This window comes from Larimichthys crocea, unplaced genomic scaffold (genome assembly GCF_000972845.2).
Source record: "Larimichthys crocea isolate SSNF unplaced genomic scaffold, L_crocea_2.0 scaffold397, whole genome shotgun sequence".
NCBI classification, from domain to species: Eukaryota; Metazoa; Chordata; class Actinopteri; family Sciaenidae; genus Larimichthys; species Larimichthys crocea.
In genome coordinates, this window is record NW_020855181.1 from 75,013 (window position 1) to 92,829 (window position 17,817).

Below are 17,817 nucleotides of genomic sequence, written 5' to 3' on the forward strand. Positions count from 1 at the left end.
TGAACGGTGCCCCAATTCCCCCATCTGCGGTTCCCACACTCTCTGTCCTGCTGACCAGAAACAAGCTTCAGACTGAGCAGACTAATATCTTCAGACCTTCACAGAATTACAGGAGAGAGAGTTAACATGGCATCCCTGAAAACACTGCTTAATCTTGGAGTCTGTCTGTCTGTGTGGATCATCACCACTGCAGGTAAGAACACACGATAGATAGATAGATAGATAGATAGATAGATAGATAGATAGATAGATAGATAGATAGATAGATAGATAGATAGATAGATAGATAGATAGATAGATGTCTGATGTCACAGTATTTCAGTGGGAGGCCTGTCATGCTCACTTCCTCCATTATAGTGCATTAGTGTAAATAGTATATTCTTAAATAATGGATTAATGGATTAATAATGGATTAATCTCCATTGTGTTGGGAGTTGTGCAGAGGTCAGAGTTGGCCAACTCTTGGCCCTACCAATGCATAACATTTATTGCATAATGTGTAAAATTACTTTATTTATCACCAAAAATACAACCACACTTAGTCCACGCTCCATACTGTGAAAATGTATTTAATGTTACAGCTACAGAATCAGATGGATACACACAGTAGGTTGATGTGAGGATCTTCATGAGGTCGACTGAACAAGAAGCGTCCACAGTTCTAACATTCTCTGGTATTTCAAAAATGTAGGGCCAGTAATTGTTTCATGATGGTATTTATCCAACCATGACACAGCATTTTTTGTTCCACAACATTCTTTAAGAAATGAACACAGTGAGAACTGAATGCAGTGTTATGTGATGCTGTGTGTTTGTGGGACATACAGTAACTCAAACTGTATACACATCACTCATAAGAAGTAAGTGTGTCTGCTGACTCACAGTCAGCTGTGCTCACTGGAAAAGTCTGATTTAGAAGAGGATGAGTAGGTGAGTGTCGAGGACTTCTCCAGTATGTTTATCAAAGTTGATCTACACTTTGGGGTGATATATTATATTACACTGACTGAAAAAAAAACAAAATCAGGAAGGGAGGTGTTCAGAGATGGTGGACGAGAGGAAATGAACGCAGCATTCTGTTTACAGACGAAGGTGCTGCGCCGAAGGCAGAGAACGTACGCTGGGTGTCTCTGGACTTTAAGACCATCCTCACCTGGACCGTCAAACCATCTGTATACACGTACAGTGTCCGTTTCTCTGAGTGAGTTCACACACACACACCCACACACACACACACACACACACACACACACACACACACACACAGTTTCTGTCAGCTGCTATAATTTCTGCAATTAAAGGAGAGAAAAGTTTCAAAAAGTAATACATAATAAGTAATGCAAGTAAATAGCATAAGTAAAATATCTTAATGGAATTAAATAAGTAACAGCAATAATAAAACAGTAATAAAGAGTATTTAACTCAGTAAGAAAAGTATTTTAAGGTTCAGGTCTTAGGCAGTCCTCATTTAGGATCCTAGTCTGAGAGTAGAAGAAGTGAGGCAGAATCTGAAAACGTCTTCTGATTGTTGGGATCCTTGAAAAATCTGCTAGCATATTATTTTTAGTTTTAATGTCTGCTCTTTCAGAGCTTTGTTCAGTTCTATTTCTGTACAGTGATATTCCCTTGTTAGAACATTCTTCATGGTTCAGGAGTAGAAAGTCCTTAGTCTGTAAGCAGATGCCAGGAATTTCCTAAAGTGTATAAGGTGAAACAGTCACTGCTTTGCTTTTCCCACCACAGAGCCAGTATACAGCTGTCTCTCTCCACTCAGGACCTGTTGATATTAAAGGGAGAGTGCACTTCCTCCCCTGATTCTTTTTTTATTTAATGGAAACAGGCAGTAACATAAACATACCATATACACTGACAACACACTGGCCAAAGGACAAACAGACAAAACTAAACAAAACAAAAGGGATGTAAATATATACGAAAATTAAATGTTATAATTATACATTTAATCACAACGTAATTTTTTCCATTTTCTGTTATGTATTACTACTTTGTCTTGATTTGTCGTGATGATTTTTTCCCCAAAAAAATTGGCTTTACACTTTATTTAAAAAAACAAACAAATTCAAATTCCTTTTTGATTGAGCCTTAAATATAAACATTTTTCCCCAAAGAATATTTGTATTTACAATCTGTGGGCAATTTGCTTCAAGTACTCCCAACAAAATATTTAGGGGTGTGAATTCAAAGTCTCAAGTTCAATATCTAACCACAGTCTGACTACATGTGGGCAGAAAAAAAATAAATGTAACTCATCCTCCACTTCTTCATTGCAATATTTTCATAATGGAGAGTGGTCTGTGTTAAAAAAGTTAAGTTGTTTATTTGTAGCCATAATTCTGTAAAAAACATAGAATATGAATCGCTTGATACTGTATATATAGATCTAAAAAAATTTTTCCAGGGGATCAAAGTAATAAACTTGTCTTCCCAAAAGGAACAGAATGCATGTGGAAAAAATGAAAGACCATTACTAAGTAAGAAAAAGTTATATATGATTTTATTTATCTTAATTTTTCATAGCCATTTAAGAGTTTTTATGACTGGAGCACTAACCTGCTGATTGTCACTCAATTTAATGGCACAGCAGAGAGCAACTGACTAAATTTAAAGTTGTCATGTAATTGTCCATATTTATTAATAAACTGGTCTTACAAGAGAAATTTGCCTGTATCATCAAGAAGGTCATTTATAAAAACAATTCAGTTACTCTGTAAATATAAATTTTCTGTAAAAAAAAAAATTTTCATAATTTATCTTGACTAAATCTTTGGAACTCTCTGGAATATGAATACCAAGTACATCAACTGCACCGTTACTCCATTTGACTGGAGCAGGGCACTTTAAAATTAAAATCTCTATCTCTTATTGTACCTATTCTCATAATTGTACATTTCTCAAAATTAAGCTTTAATCTGGAAAATCTAGCAACAAGTTTTGAATCGTAAATCAAAGCATGGAAGGAGTTTTTTTCTGGTTGCAGAAAAAAAAGCCATCTGCATATAAAATCATTTTTGTTTTGAGATCATATGGTTTAAAACCCACAATGCAGTGATTATTTCAATTCAAATAACTAAAATTTCAATGAAAAATAAAAATATATCCCCACATCCCTGGCGAACCCCTCTAGCAAGGGTAAAGGCATTAGATAAGTGACCATTATAAATTATTCGACTGGTTGGTAAGTTGTATAGCACCTTTACCCATTTTACAAGACTCTCACAAAAATTTAAAAAAGCAAAGTGTTTTAATAAAGAATAAAGTCCCATCTTACTTTATCAAATGCTTTTTCAAAATCAGCAATAAATAAAAGTCTGGGCTTTTGCTTATTATTATACTGTTCTATGGTGTCAAGGAGATGCTGTATGTTATCACCAATGAAACGCCCTTTAATAAAGCCTGTTTGGTCATAGTCAATTATTTGACCAATTATTTTTGTTATTCTCAATGCAATACATTTAGATAGTATTCGGGTATCAACACAGAGAAGTATCAAAGGTCTCCAATTTTTTTAAATATACTGGGTCTTTATAATTTCCTTGTGAATCCTGCTTTAATAATAATGTAATGATGCCTTCTTTTTGTGTTTCAGATAGAAATCCTTGATTATAGGAAAAATTAAATGATGCTAGCCAAGGTTTTTTCAATTTCTTCAAAAAATATCTTCTAAAACTCAATCCCATCAATCTCTGGTGATTTACCAGAGGAGAAGGAAGTGATGGCATCTAACAGCTCTTCTTCTGAAATGACACCTTCACAGCTTTGCTGTTGGGGTATAGAGAGTGCATAATCATTAGCTGGAAAAAAATATATTGACATTCTGGCCACAGAGTGGCTCTGGCTCATTGTCGAATGAAAATATAGTCCTAAAGTAATCTACCTCCTCAGCCAATATATTCTGTGGTGTCATAAGAGATACCCCTTCTCTTGGATATATCTTCATAATTTCTCCCTTTTTCCATCCAGTTAGCCTGCGCTCTATTTATGATGCCATTCACACACTCAGAATGTAAGTTTTCCAGTTCCAGTTGTTTTTCCTTAATTAAATAAACTATTTCAGTTGAGGGTTGTTGCATTTCATCCAGTCTACTATTCAACTCACGTATTTCATCAGTTAAAGTTCTCTCCTTCATCAAATGCATTTTTTGTTTCCAAGAACTAATTTTAATAGCATAACCTCTAAAGGCACACTTAAATGCTTCCCAAATATTATGTGGGTTAGAAGAATTTTCATTAATTTCAAAAACATTCTCAATAAACTCTTTAGTTCTTTCAACAAAGATGGGATCCTTTAAACAAGACTGATTCAATTTTAGGCAGCCACGCCCATGTGGATATTCTGCTGTGGTAACCTGGAGTGTGACAGTTACATGATCACATCTTAGGTGGACACCAGTATTACATTTTGAGACCATTAGAGAATGGTATTAGAGAAAAAGATAAGGAAATAATCAATGCGACTGGTTTGTTGTCCTCTACGCCATGTATATCTGATAGAATCTGGATTCTGAAACCTCCAGATATCCACTAACGCCATGAATTCTTTAATTGATCAGTGCTTGAGGATGGTTATCGAATGTATGAATACCTGCACAATCTTTGTTTACATTTAACACTGTATTATAGTCGCCAACTATAATATTTTGGTTATTTTATTGAGCAGATAGTACATTATGTATTTCTTCAAAAAAACATGGATTATCCTCATTAGGAGCATATGTACCTACCATTAAATCTAATATAATCCATCTTCCCACTTTGTCAGTTAAAACTGAGTAAACTGTGTGCTGCACTTCCTTTGTAATTATCGCCACAACATCTCTTCTATTGCTAAGGCCATGGCAAAAATATATAAACCCATTCCATTCTGTTCTCCACTGTGATTCATTTTCCGGACTGGAGTGTCACCCACAATGAGGAAAATCAAAAGGCTGCAAAACATTAACTGAAAATCTCTCCAAGGGAGGCTGAAAAAACAACTAACCTAAGCATTATAAAACAAAAGGCTAGACTAAGAAAATGACAACAAAAAAATCACTTTATTGAGGAAGAAACAAAAACACACGAGCAAAACCATAAATACATAAACACTTGCCTGCATTTTCTGACCATTCATCCACAGGTAGCATAAGTGCTGTCCTGAAACTCTCCTACCAAATCAATATCCATTGGTGAAAAAAATTTCAGTATGGGCCTTTGAGGTCATGCCACAAAAAAAGTCTCCATCTAAAGGGAAATGTATGTATGTATAAGGACCCCCACCACCACCACCACATACCCACACCCATCTCTCCCCATTTTTCATTAACAAGAAGAAAAAAAAAAAAGTAAACTAAAGTAAGAGAGGGATAGACCCTACATTATTTGAGGGTTAGGGAGACACGTGACTCATGCTACTCCTACAGCCATTACTGGAAGTGTCATCTCCCCTGATTCTTCCCGTAGTCCGTTATCATCCCCGTGGTCTTGCTGATGTTTAGGAGGAGCTTTTTGTCTTGACACCTGTGGGTCAGATCCTTTAAATATTTACTGTATGGACAGTGAATGAAAATGAATGTTTTCAAGGAAAAAATCATGCACACACAACATTGAGTGATTTTGTTTATTATTTAGCTTTTGAGCTGCTCTGCTGTCAGTGTATATGAAACAGTACTGCAGGTTTTCAAATGGTTATTTCAGTGTTTATTGTATGTTTGAAAAAATCGTAGGTCACATGCATAATCATTACAGCCTTGCTTTGTGATTGTGATTGTCATTAAAATGAATCAGGGTGTGCTGAGAGCTGACTATTCAGACATCATTAGAAAAGAAAGCTAACATCCGCATTTCTTTCACTGAGATCACTGTGTTTGCATGGTTCAGTTCAGAACATAATAACTGCTGACAGGTCTATATCATCTAAAGTCTATACTTAGTAAAAAGTCATAAAAGACGTTTCTTGTAATTGTATAATTTTTATCAGAATTATGAAACAATGGTCTCACAAAGATTTGAATTTTGAATGATCTTTCTCTCTGTCTTGGACATTTAAAAAACTGTATGTTTGGTGTAAATAAAGTGTTGGATCACATCGTGGACAGAATGTTGTAGTAACACTTTAAAATACTGTTTTGTGTGTTTGTGTGACTTACAGGGGTAATTCCGATTGGAGGGAAACTCTTGACTGCACCAAAGTGACAGACTCAGAATGTGATCTGACAAACCTTCTCCACCCCTTAGACAGGTAGGAACAAAACCTCTGTCACTTCAAGCCTTCTTCTCTCAGTAGGGTGTAGACATCTTGAGTTACTTTGCAGTCAGTTTGATATATTTCCCATTCATTTATAAATTATAACAGCACTCATATTTTAAGATGTTACCACATAAACTTAGCATACATAAACCTCACTATTGCTTACTATAATTGTTTGCAATTTTATGTTTTGGAAAGCATCACTAGCTTAAGGTCAAGTACAGATGCATACCTTTGGCTGTAGTAATCATATTTTTGTTTAATCACTTTGTTTTAGCAATTCACACTAAACTACCTGAAAGGTTGTATGTTTCATACTTGAATAAAAATTTGCATGTTTAATCTAAATTAACAGCAGCAAATTTGGAAGAAAAAGAACAGTGAAGAAAGGTGAAGTCAAAATAAAGAATGGCAAATGTAAATAAATACTCACTATTATTCTGTCTAAAAATCTTGTAAGGATTTTAAAGGAAAGCAAAAAGCTGTGCAATCGTCATAGTGAGTTCATGAACACATCAGAAGTTCCCCTGCTACTGTAATCATTTTATCATTCATTGTCATTTTGTCAGTCATTGTAATTCATTGTCATTTTATCATTCATTGTAATTGTACAGTATGTTTGTGTTGATTTGTCCTGTACACGTGACATCCATTGCACGTCTGTCCGTCCTGGGAGAGGGATCCCTCCTCTGTGGCTCTTCCTGAGGTTTCTTCCACCTTTTTTCCCTGTTAAAAGGTTTTTTGTGGGCAAGTTTTTCCTCACTGGAACCGAGGGTCTAAGGACAGAGGGTGTCACTCCCTGTACAGATTGTAAAGCCCTCTGAGGGAAATGTACTTTGTGACTTTGGGCTGTACCAATAAAATTGATTTGATTGATTTGATTTGAAGTCGATATGTAGAAAAACATGTTATTAAAAAATAAAAGCCTTAAGTATGAATAGAATATACACACCGATTGCTCATTATATCTAAAGAACTTGTAAAGGTTTTTTTTCTGGAAACTAAAGGGTTGTGACAGATTCATAATGAGGTAATAAACACATCAAAAGTGGTATGGCTTTTTAAAAAATTGAAAAGGTTTTCCTTGAAAATAATGGGTTGCACTTTTGCGATGGTCTCTAAGCGATAGAGATAGAGTATCAGAGTTTAGATAGTTACGTTCACGCTTACATTACGTTTTGCTCATTCTGTGCTAGTGAACGTTCAGCGGCGTTAACCTGGCACCCTGCGCGGGCGTCGTCTTGGGAGGAAGGGGGGAGTTGCTCCACTGTTTGGAACTTGAGCTTGGAATTCAGTCTTACATATTGAACCTTCAAAGTGTGTGGCTTCTTATCCCCTGTGTTGTATCTTACTAATATTCTACTTTTTCAAAGAAAAATCTTTCTTTTTTACCAGATAGGAGAAATATGTTCATGCATTTTATTCTCAGTCTTGTTTTTGTCCTCCTCTCATCTAATTTTAGGAATTCCGTCCTCTCTGTGTCAACTCCTCTTTCTACGTTTCCATTGAATAATATGCTGCTGTGCAAAATCTAAGCATGTTGAATGTGTGTGACATCTCCAACCAATATATATGTATTCCTGTTTGACAGGAATTACACAGCTGATATCATAACAGAACCTCTGGACTCTGATGACGAGGAATTCCCTCATACTGAAACTGAAAGACCCTTCAACCCCTACAAAGAGAGTATGTGTTGAGCATTGACACAAGGAGTACATTTATACCATATTTTTGACACTGCATGTTTTTGGACCTTAAATATAACAAATGGATTAAATATATATATTTTTTTAAATATGCAAAGGTTTGTTGCTTATACAGTGGTGGCCAAAATGATTAGAACACCTGGTAGATTTGCCAATATTGACCTTTATTTAGCCTCCAAAACATGATTTCATTCATTTCATTTCATTTCAACTCATGTTTGTCTCTCTCCCCCTCCCTCTGTCCAACATACACTCTTCACTGCCCATCTTCCTTTGTCCATTTCTTGAGTTCTTTTGCAGATTTCAGGTGTTTCACTCTGTTTCTCTTTCAGTGATGCTTTCTTTGCTGCTATTCTGCCAACAAGTCCTTCTTCACCCAGTTTCTGACACACTTCTTGAAGACACTGTTGCACTATTAGTCATTGTGGCATTGATCTCATCACACAGTTCTCGTGAGGTCTTTCTTCAGTCCTTAAGACTGAGAATTTTAAAATGCTTCACTTGTCTGTCTGAAAGTTTCTTTTTTCTACCTCTCCCCTTTTGCTTCTGGTGTGAATTGGTGGCATCATGGTGGTCTAAAGTGACTTTACAGTGCTTGGACTGCATCTCAAGACACAGGCCTAGATTCTTTTGACTGGAACCTCTTAAGTATTCCAAGCGTTCTAATAATTCTGGTTACCACTGTGCATTGTTGTTTGTGAAATATCTAACAGACTGAACTGTGTGAACTGAAATTAGAGCAATAATGTTATTATTATTATTATTATTATTTTATATTTATACAGTTTAGTGCCTCCAGTTTCAGAGTGTTATCCGACTGTGGTTAATATGTTCAGCTGTACTTGCCTTTTATTTCACCAAGCTCTCACCAACCACTAAAAGTCAGTCCATGATTTACTCTGGTCCAACGGCTTCTTGCTCGCTCACTCTCTCCTTTTCTCTTCTTTGCTTCCTCTGTCAATGTTCGTTCTGTCCATAGAGGCAGCTAAGCCTGCTTTGTGAATGAGCCTGACAGATAGTCTCATTATGTCTGCATTTGTCCTTTCCTAAGGTAACATCAGTGCCGTTGAATTCACTTTGGAACCCCTTAATGAGAGCACAATGATTGTGAACATCACAGACCCTTTGAGCAGTATCCATGTGGGTAAGAAGCAGCTCACCATCAGAGGTGTTCTCAAGAATGACCTGAAGTACAAGATCAGCTACCACAAGTCTGGAAGCACAGGCAAGGTACGATATCCACTCAGCACTGAAACTGAGATGAAGCTCAGTTTATTCACCAAAAGAATAAAAATGGACAGCTATGTAATGGAATACTTTCTAGAGTGAAACGAAAATAACTAAAGAGTAGTTTTAGTTACTCTAAATTGCTCGTGGCCATGACAGATAGTGATCTCTCTCTATGTGATTTCTTAGACATTCATAGTAACTTCCACTTTGTCTGGGGAGGAAATATTCTGCCACGCAATCCTTAAAAGGGCAGATTGTTTTTTTTTTTTTTGTTTTACACATCTTGCCTGATATTGATTGATTTTGTTACATTTGGACGGAGCCAGGCAAGCCTTTCCCCTGTTTCCAGTCTTTATGTTAAGCTAAGCTAACCTAACCAGCTGCTGTATGCCCTTATACTGTATAGACAAATATGAGATTTGATAAATAAAAGTGGCAGTTTCAGCTAAATATTGGAATTTTAATCACAAGTAAAATGTTCTTACTGTTCTTATCTGACAGAGAGACTACATATCTAACACTAGTGTAGCAGAGGTGTCCAAGCTGGATGCAGGAGAGAATTACTGCTTCATGGTGGCAGCCTACATCCCATCCAGGACCAAAGCCACCCAGCTAGGAGCCCGGAGTGTGCAGCAGTGTCACAGTACGCCCGGACATAAAGACATCCTGCCAGGTAAACACTAGTAAACACACTTCATTACAATATACTACACTACACTACGCTACACTACACTACACTACACTACACTACATGAAAATATATATACACTACATTACAATATACTACACTACACTACGCTACACTACACTACACTACATGAAAATATACATACACTACATTACAATATACTACACTACGCTACACTACATGAAAATATATATACACTACATTACAATATATATACACTACATTACAATATACTACACTACGCTACACTACACTACACTTCATTACAATATACTACACTACACTACACTATACTACATTACAAAATACTACACTACATTACAATATACTACACTACACTGCGTTACACTACACTATATTACAATATACTACACTACGCTACACTACACTACATGAAAATATATATACACTACATTACAATATACTACACTACACTACGCTACACTACATTACAATATACTACACTACGCTACACTACACTACACTTCATTACAATATACTACACTACACTATACTACATTACAATATACTACACTACACTGCGTTACACTACACTATATTACAATATACTACACTATGCTACACTACACTACGCTACACTGCACTACACTACACGACATTACAATATACTACACTACATTACGCTACACTACACTACATTACAATATACTACACTATGCTACACTACACTACACTATGCTACACTGCACTACACTACATTACAATATACTACACTACATTACACTACACTACATTATAATATACTACACTACACTATGCTACACTACACTACATTACAATATACTACACTACACTACACTACACAACACTACACTTCACTACACTACATTACACTTTACTACACTGCACTACACCACACTATAGTACACTACACCACACTTAACTACATTACACTGCATTACACTACACTATATAACTCTACATTACACTACACTACACTACTCTACTGCACTACTTAACACTACATTTCACAGTGCATGGACATAGGGCAATCTGCATCAGCAGTAACAATAGTGGCATCAGCATCACTTTTGGGCAGGTAATACACCCTATAGTTCAAGGTAATAAGTGAAACGTGATGTGTTTTGGGATGGTGATATCATCCTGGGGTTTTTGAAGAGACACTAGCATTTTGTTCCTGTAAATTGAAAATGCACATTTTAGATCTGTGAATGTAGAAATACCAGGGCCATGAGTCCTGCTTGTGTCATTTATGGTTATATAATTGTTTTGTCTTGTGTGTTTACAAGACCATTAAGTACGCCAACTGGAGAGGAATTCTCTAAACCTCTAAAAGCTTTTATGAAAACAAACATAGTTTTACTCAAATTTCCCAGCTCATCCAAACAGTGTTTACCCTGGAAGTCTGACAAATTATTTTGTTTTAATGTTTTTTAATGATTCACATTGAAGCTGCTCTACTAAACTGTGTTTAAAGTTGCTGGGTTCATTTGTCTAACTGACTCCGTCTGTCCCTCCAGAGGTGAGTCCTGGAGCATTGATTGGTGGAATCTTCATCTCCTTAACAGTCCTCATCATCATCATTGTGGTGACGGTCCTCTGCTGCCGACAAAGAAACAAGGACCTCAACATATCTCAACAATCATCTGCACCTATTTAAGTGTGTGTGTGTGTGTGTGTGTGTGTGTGTGTGTGTGTGTGTGTGTGTGTGTAGGTGTGTAGGTGTCTTTCAAATGCAGGGAGCTGGTCTCCCTTCACGTTTCTATCTCCTCTATTTGTAGAAACATTGTTTTACTTTGCTATACTCTTTGTTTACACTGTATTAGTCATAATTTTTAACTTTACTTTAATTGTGCAGCTTGCTCTGTTTGTCAGGTTATGCTGTCATTGTTTTTTTTTTTTTTTTAACTCAAAGTGATGTTAGGACCAAATATAACCACTACAAGCACAGTCAATGAAGCTCTTTAGTGCCATCACGTGGCAGCTTGATGTAACTACCTGAGCAAGCTCTTCTCTACAAATCCATATTCAACTATTCTTTTAGCGTGATGCACTAGATGAACTAACTCACTCTGATTCAGTATCACATTATTGTTTGTGTCATAAGATGAACTTTTGTTGATCAAAAGGAAGGAAATCAATAAAACACTAAAAATGAAAAGGTTCTCCAGAATCTCATAATTAATTTACAAACACATTCAACAGTGAGGTTCATCCCTGAACCATGATTTTTTAAATATTTTTTCACATTGAATGATTGATGTTATGTTACCTGTGTTTTTAATGTTACAGCACCTCCTACAGGGCTTAAGTAGAACGCAGCCTGTTTCTGCTATTGCTATAACTACCACATGGATGCTCTGTATCTGCAATAAATGGACGTTTAAGTGCACGTTGAGAGCTCACTTATGCTCCTTCGTCATTGAAGCTACTTTGTGGTACATATATATAGAAAAAGGATAAATATATATATAGTAAATAGATGTTTTAGTATTTTTCTGACTGGTCTGATCAGGTCTTGGACAAACCACACTGCTGAGAATTATCTGCAACTTCTCTCAGCTTGGAGGAGATTTTTAGCCTCTCTTTGATCAGATAATATTTTTTGAGGACCTGGTGGAGACCAAAAACAGCAGAAAGACAGTGAATAGATGTTTTCTTTTTTTTTTGTGTATTTTCTTACCTGCACAGAGACTATAATACTGACTGGATAAAAACCTTACATTACAATTCCCCTAGTTTTAAATAATCTCTGTACAAATAAAGAAATTCATATTCCATTCGGATTCCAAATGAATGCTCGTGTTGCTCTGTGTCTGCTGGACATGTAGCTGTTAATTAACACTGTTGTTATAATGTGAATGTTTCAGGATGTTTCCTCTCCACATCTGTTCTGTTCATCTGAGAATTGAAGTTTATTCTGTCACACACGGCTGTCTTCCACTTTGACAGTGTAAACTGGGCCACATGCTGGATAGATGACTTTTATTTCTTTTTTTTTTTCCAACACAGATCTTCACATTTAGACAGCAACACATACAACATCACACATAAATGTATTATCATCACAGGAAACCATGGCTTCACGCGGCATAACGCAGAAGTTTTTTTGTATATCATTTCACTCAACCATGGCTTTTAAAGTGCATACATCTGTATCATAGAAAACACACACACACTGCAAAAAATGAAAAGCTCCAGAAGCAACTTTATCTTCTCAGTCCCTCTAAACAATATCTGCTCTGACAACTTCTTCCAATAATATTCTGATCATGTCCATGTCTTGGTCATGTAACAGCAGATATTATAAGCAGCCTGCAAATAAATGATCAGAAAATAAATGAATAAATAAATAAATATGTCAGCGATGTCAAATAATTGATTTGCCATCTGTGCAAAAAATAAAATTGCTTGCTAACCTTGTCATTTTTACAGTGCATGGAATGAGGGTGTGGTGCTACATGTGCCTATGTACAGTGATACATTTACAACATTTCTTTTAAGTCAGGAAACAGCATTTATCAGCTCTGGATAGTGGAAGGTTGATCTGACTGAACTCAGACGTGGAACACGTTTCTTATATTCCACTCATGCTTTAAGACGAGACTCAAGGTAGAAAGTTCTTAAATCCTTGTTCTGCAGAACACATCTGCTCATACTTCTTTTATGTTTTATATATGTTCTTTTTACATTTGTTAAGTTGTGAATGAATTCACATACAGAAAATGAAAATGAGAATGTGAAAACATGTTGACACGTATTTATAAGACTGAAGCTTCATTCTCTTTCAGGTGATTCGACATGGAAGAAGAAACTGCAAAAAACACATTTCTCAGTGGAGAGTTGAGAAAAGTCCAGAAAGATGGAACCAGTTTGATCAGAGCGTCATGGCTCTATCAGTGTTGATTGTGTCTTTATGAATATGAATATTGTAGTTCATAAGTTATTTTTTGTTTCTATCAAATGTTGACAAATCATTAATAGAATAGTGACACCATGTAACACCACTGCTTATATGAGGTTTTTGTCTGCAAATCAATGAATAGGACTGCTTTATCAAAAAAAAAAAAGAAAAGGATTTTGATATGATGTTTGCATCATTAAAAAAGAAGTGTTTCCATGTGCTGGGTATTTAAAAAAGCAGTCCATTGGACAAAAAGCAACATTTAAGTGAGGAAATTAAAGAAGAGTGAAAACCAGCTCACATGAACATATTCATATATATAACTGTATTTCTTCTTCCTGTCCATAAAACCAGCACATTTTCTAGTGTGACTCACTCACCCACTTTGTATTTTAATGTCTTGGTTATACAATGTGTACATTTTGATTTGTTAAAGTAGTGCTGTCACAGGGTTCACAGTGTTGTCATGCAATCATGGCAAAGTAGGAATGAGGTAGGTGAGAACTGAAACTGAATATTAACTGAAATGTTCCTTCAGTGCCCGCTGAGTGTGTTCCAGTGAGGGTGGACTGTCGTCTAGGACTGACTATATTCATCACACATTCACATTCTTCATTTATATAACAACAATTCTATACACGTACACTTCATTGGAGTTGTAAACTGCTTAATCAAGTGGCTACAGGTGGTATGTCGAATGTGCATTGCTTTGTTGGGCAGACCAGGAGATGCGATGTGTTGGCTACAGCAAGCAGAAAGAGTGCAGCGTTTGTTCAGAGTGTCCGTGTTACATTAAAGCAGCTGTAACTGATAAAAAGAACAATGTATGAATTGACATTGTGAAAGTTGTCACTACAGAGAATTATCACCTGAATCTGAAGCTTTATAGTCGCTTTCAGCTTGCTGTTTAGCTGCCACAACTGGACTGTTTTGGTTCACTCTCACGGCTCTCATAGCAGGCAGCTGTTTTCAGTGAAACACTCTAAAAACCTACTGTGCACTACTTCTTCAGCAACAAACAGCAAACAGACTTAAGAGACTAAGTGGCAAATCCCCTTTTCCACAAGGAGCTGCTAGATCAGAGCTGAAAGAGAGTGAAACTTGGACTTCATTATAATCATTAGTTGGACACAAACACGGCTCCATATGAATGATACAGTTGCTTTGTAACTGCTGGTTGTGTAAATGGGCAACTGTTTGTTAACAGGTTGACCTAATAAGGTCAATAGACTTAAAGGTCAATGTTATGTCAATGTTGTATTTACAGCTTGTTTTCTGTCTTCAAGTTATTGTAGGTTTCACCAAAGAATGATGGAAAATGTTGGACATGCAGTTTTATCTGACACCTTTAACCCAGCAGGTCTAACTCCTCTCCTCAGCCAGCCTACATCCATGTGTAATGTGTAGAGGTTGGACAGAGCTGATGGTGGTTGAGCATTTACTGTCTGTAAAGTCCATTTCTGTCTGTGCTCACTCGCCCTCTCCGATGTCTTTGGTTTGATGAGGGTAAACATGTTGGAAGTGACTTTTTCACTGGCCTATCAGAGCTTCCTTTACAGACCGACCTGCCGTGTCAGATGCTACCCGGTGCCTGATTCCAGCTGTGTTCCAGTTCCAGACTTCATACTACGTCTAAGCAGGTTTAGAGCAGGCAGTGTGTTCACACTAAATGAAACATGCTCAAAGGTGTCAAGTATACTTAAAGAGTGATTGTGGACGGTAATGAAACAGCTACAAAATGAGTGTGACTTTGTGCTGCTTTGTATGTAAAATTTGTTTATGCAATTATGAGACACTTTAATGTGTCAAAAATAAACCTGTCAGTTCTTTCTGGTGGACAAACTCTGTGACAGAGACATATTTTACTCTTTAAAAACACATCAATGACATTTCTGTGTTTATATTTTTTGGTCCTCATCAGCCACCATATATGCCAAAACTGTGATATGGATAATAAGCTAATCCAGCTGACATATCAACTCAAGTTATTCTAACCCTAACCTGTGTCTTGTGTGGTCACAAGAAGACTCCAGTGGCCACACTTGGAAATACAATGTTTGCTCACAGTTTTGAAATTGGCAGTAGTATTTCAGTCATAGTTTCACACACTGCATGTCTGCACGTCCTTATGTTAGTACCAAACAGTTCCGAAAATCAATGTATTGTATGACAACATTAGTGCATAGTTCTTATATTTAATATTATAAGTATATTGTATGGAACTGGGACACTGGTGGAGTGAAATGCATGTTGAGGCCATGTTCATGCTGACAGTTTTCAGAGATCAGATGTTTTAATGTTTTCATTTTTTCCTGATCATCGTGTCTGAAAATGTTTTCAACTGTAACTTCACAACCTTTGCGGCAGTGATGCGCAGGTGTACTCCAGGATGCCGTGACATCACTGTTTGGTGTTGTTACACATATCTGACCACACACACATCAGCATGCTGTGGTTAGAGGGGAAACAGGCTTAAACCAGAGATGGCAGTGAGACACTGCTTTTCAGCCTGCTACTCTTTAAGGAGTACCTCAAAGTAACTTATAACTGACAACACTGGGAATGTTACCATGGTTACAGTATTGATATGCACTCACTGTACATGCACGACCTGACCAAACTCTCTCTACAGCTGTCAATCAATTTAGACCTAAAGCTACAAACTCACGAGATAATCTGAAAACCACAATAGCAGAGTATATAATATATACACAGTTTTATCTATGAGTCAAAGTCCACTTTACACATGCTCCAACACCAAGAAAAAAGAATATTTTCATGGTCGACCAATTATCCCTGTCAAAAGCAGGTCAGGTCAACTAAATCAGAAAGCTGAAATCAGACTCTGAGGAGAGGACACAGGAGTCTGTTGGCAGTTAAATAAATAACTTATAATATCGACCATAAGGTGGATCGATTAGCATTATGTGGGCTAAAACCATGCGGGAAAAATGTTTCCATCATGACTTCTATTAATCACTCCAAATGGAGCCAATCAGGTTTACCTAATAGTAATTGGTGAGTTGGTTGATCCCATGGTACCTCTCATCTTTCCATATTGACTTCAATGTTTACCTTTGAAACCTCAAAACCTAAATATAAGTAGAATTATTGCCATAAATAACAGAAGAATGATCTCTCCCTTTTGTCTTTTTTATCATCCCTCCGTCATTGCTCCTTCTGTTTCATTGCCCGTTCTCTGACTTCTCTTCTGATCCTCTTCATCCAGAGTTGACGTTGTCATGGGAACCCTGATGTCATGGTGAACCCCACGTGAGTGTTGGTTGGTGAGAGATTACTTCAGGTCGATGCCCTGAGTCTGGGACTGAGCCTTCTCCTTGGCCTAAAACAATGGAAGCATGATGATAAATGTGATTAGAAATGACACATGAATCCATGCCATGATATTTGACATATTAGCTGTTAGCTGTCTATAAAAGAGCCTACTTATGAAGACTATACACACTGTCTTTTCTGCACAATGTCAATGAAGACACGTAACACTTGTCTAAAGCCACTTCCAGTATGATTTTATAGGGTTGATTGGTAAAGTAGTATACATGTGAGTCATATTACTTTAGTCTTTAGCCATGCCGGCTGCTCTGTGAGATTATCTATAGGCAGCAGTGCTGTGAGCTAAAAGCTCACGTCAGCATGCTAACACGCTCACTTCGACAATGCTAACATGATGTTGTAGGTAAAATGCTTACCATCTTTATTTAGCTCCTTAGCATGCTAACATTTAAAAAAATGCATTACACACAAAGTGCACCTGCAGCTGATAGGGATGACATTAGTTTTGTTTAATTTGCTACTGGCTTGCTAAAGGATCACCATAGTTATTACAAATCATGTTGTAGGGGATGTGAATGTTTCTTACAGTATTTCATGGCAATCCGAGTGTCAGGGAATCACCAGCCTGAACCCCTCGATACAAGCCACTACTATCGATGAATACTGGATGTTTGAGGTGGATACAATTAGGGTTATTTGATTAAAGTTTAAAACATTCTATATATCAGCAAATGTGTTTTTTAACATTAACACATCTTGTTAA

At 36.7% G+C, this 17,817-nt stretch overlaps 2 protein-coding genes across 6 annotated transcripts in view; one reads left to right on the forward strand and one right to left on the reverse strand.

Moving 5' to 3' along the window:
- Positions 1 to 12,017, forward strand: LOC104928194 (tissue factor). Its single transcript, XM_027276497.1, has 7 exons — positions 1 to 193; positions 1,087 to 1,201; positions 6,149 to 6,238; positions 7,839 to 7,936; positions 9,008 to 9,186; positions 9,688 to 9,859; positions 11,377 to 12,017. The coding sequence occupies exons 1-7, from the start codon at positions 127 to 129 to the stop codon at positions 11,514 to 11,516; spliced, it is 861 nt and encodes a 286-aa protein (XP_027132298.1). The 5' UTR covers positions 1 to 126; the 3' UTR covers positions 11,517 to 12,017.
- Positions 11,748 to 17,817, reverse strand: part of LOC104928200 (dentin sialophosphoprotein) — a 20,221-nt gene continuing 14,151 nt past the window's right edge. For all 5 annotated transcript variants that reach the window (XM_019261993.2, XM_019261992.2, XM_019261989.2 and 2 more), the window contains one exon: positions 11,748 to 17,103. In XM_019261993.2, coding sequence (XP_019117538.2) covers positions 17,056 to 17,103 — 48 coding nt within the window. In that variant the 3' untranslated portion in view covers positions 11,748 to 17,055. The remainder of the gene's footprint in view (positions 17,104 to 17,817) is intronic.

Bases quoted from the DNA above. Each gene is read 5' to 3' on its own strand.
- LOC104928194 (XM_027276497.1), top strand. From the start codon at position 127: ATGGCATCCCTGAAAACACTGCTTAATCTTGGAGTCTGTCTGTCTGTG. The intron at 7,937-9,007 runs GTATGTGTTGAG...TCCTTTCCTAAG, and splicing joins CTTCAACCCCTACAAAGAGA to GTAACATCAGTGCCGTTGAA. The intron at 9,860-11,376 runs GTAAACACTAGT...CTGTCCCTCCAG, and splicing joins ACATAAAGACATCCTGCCAG to AGGTGAGTCCTGGAGCATTG.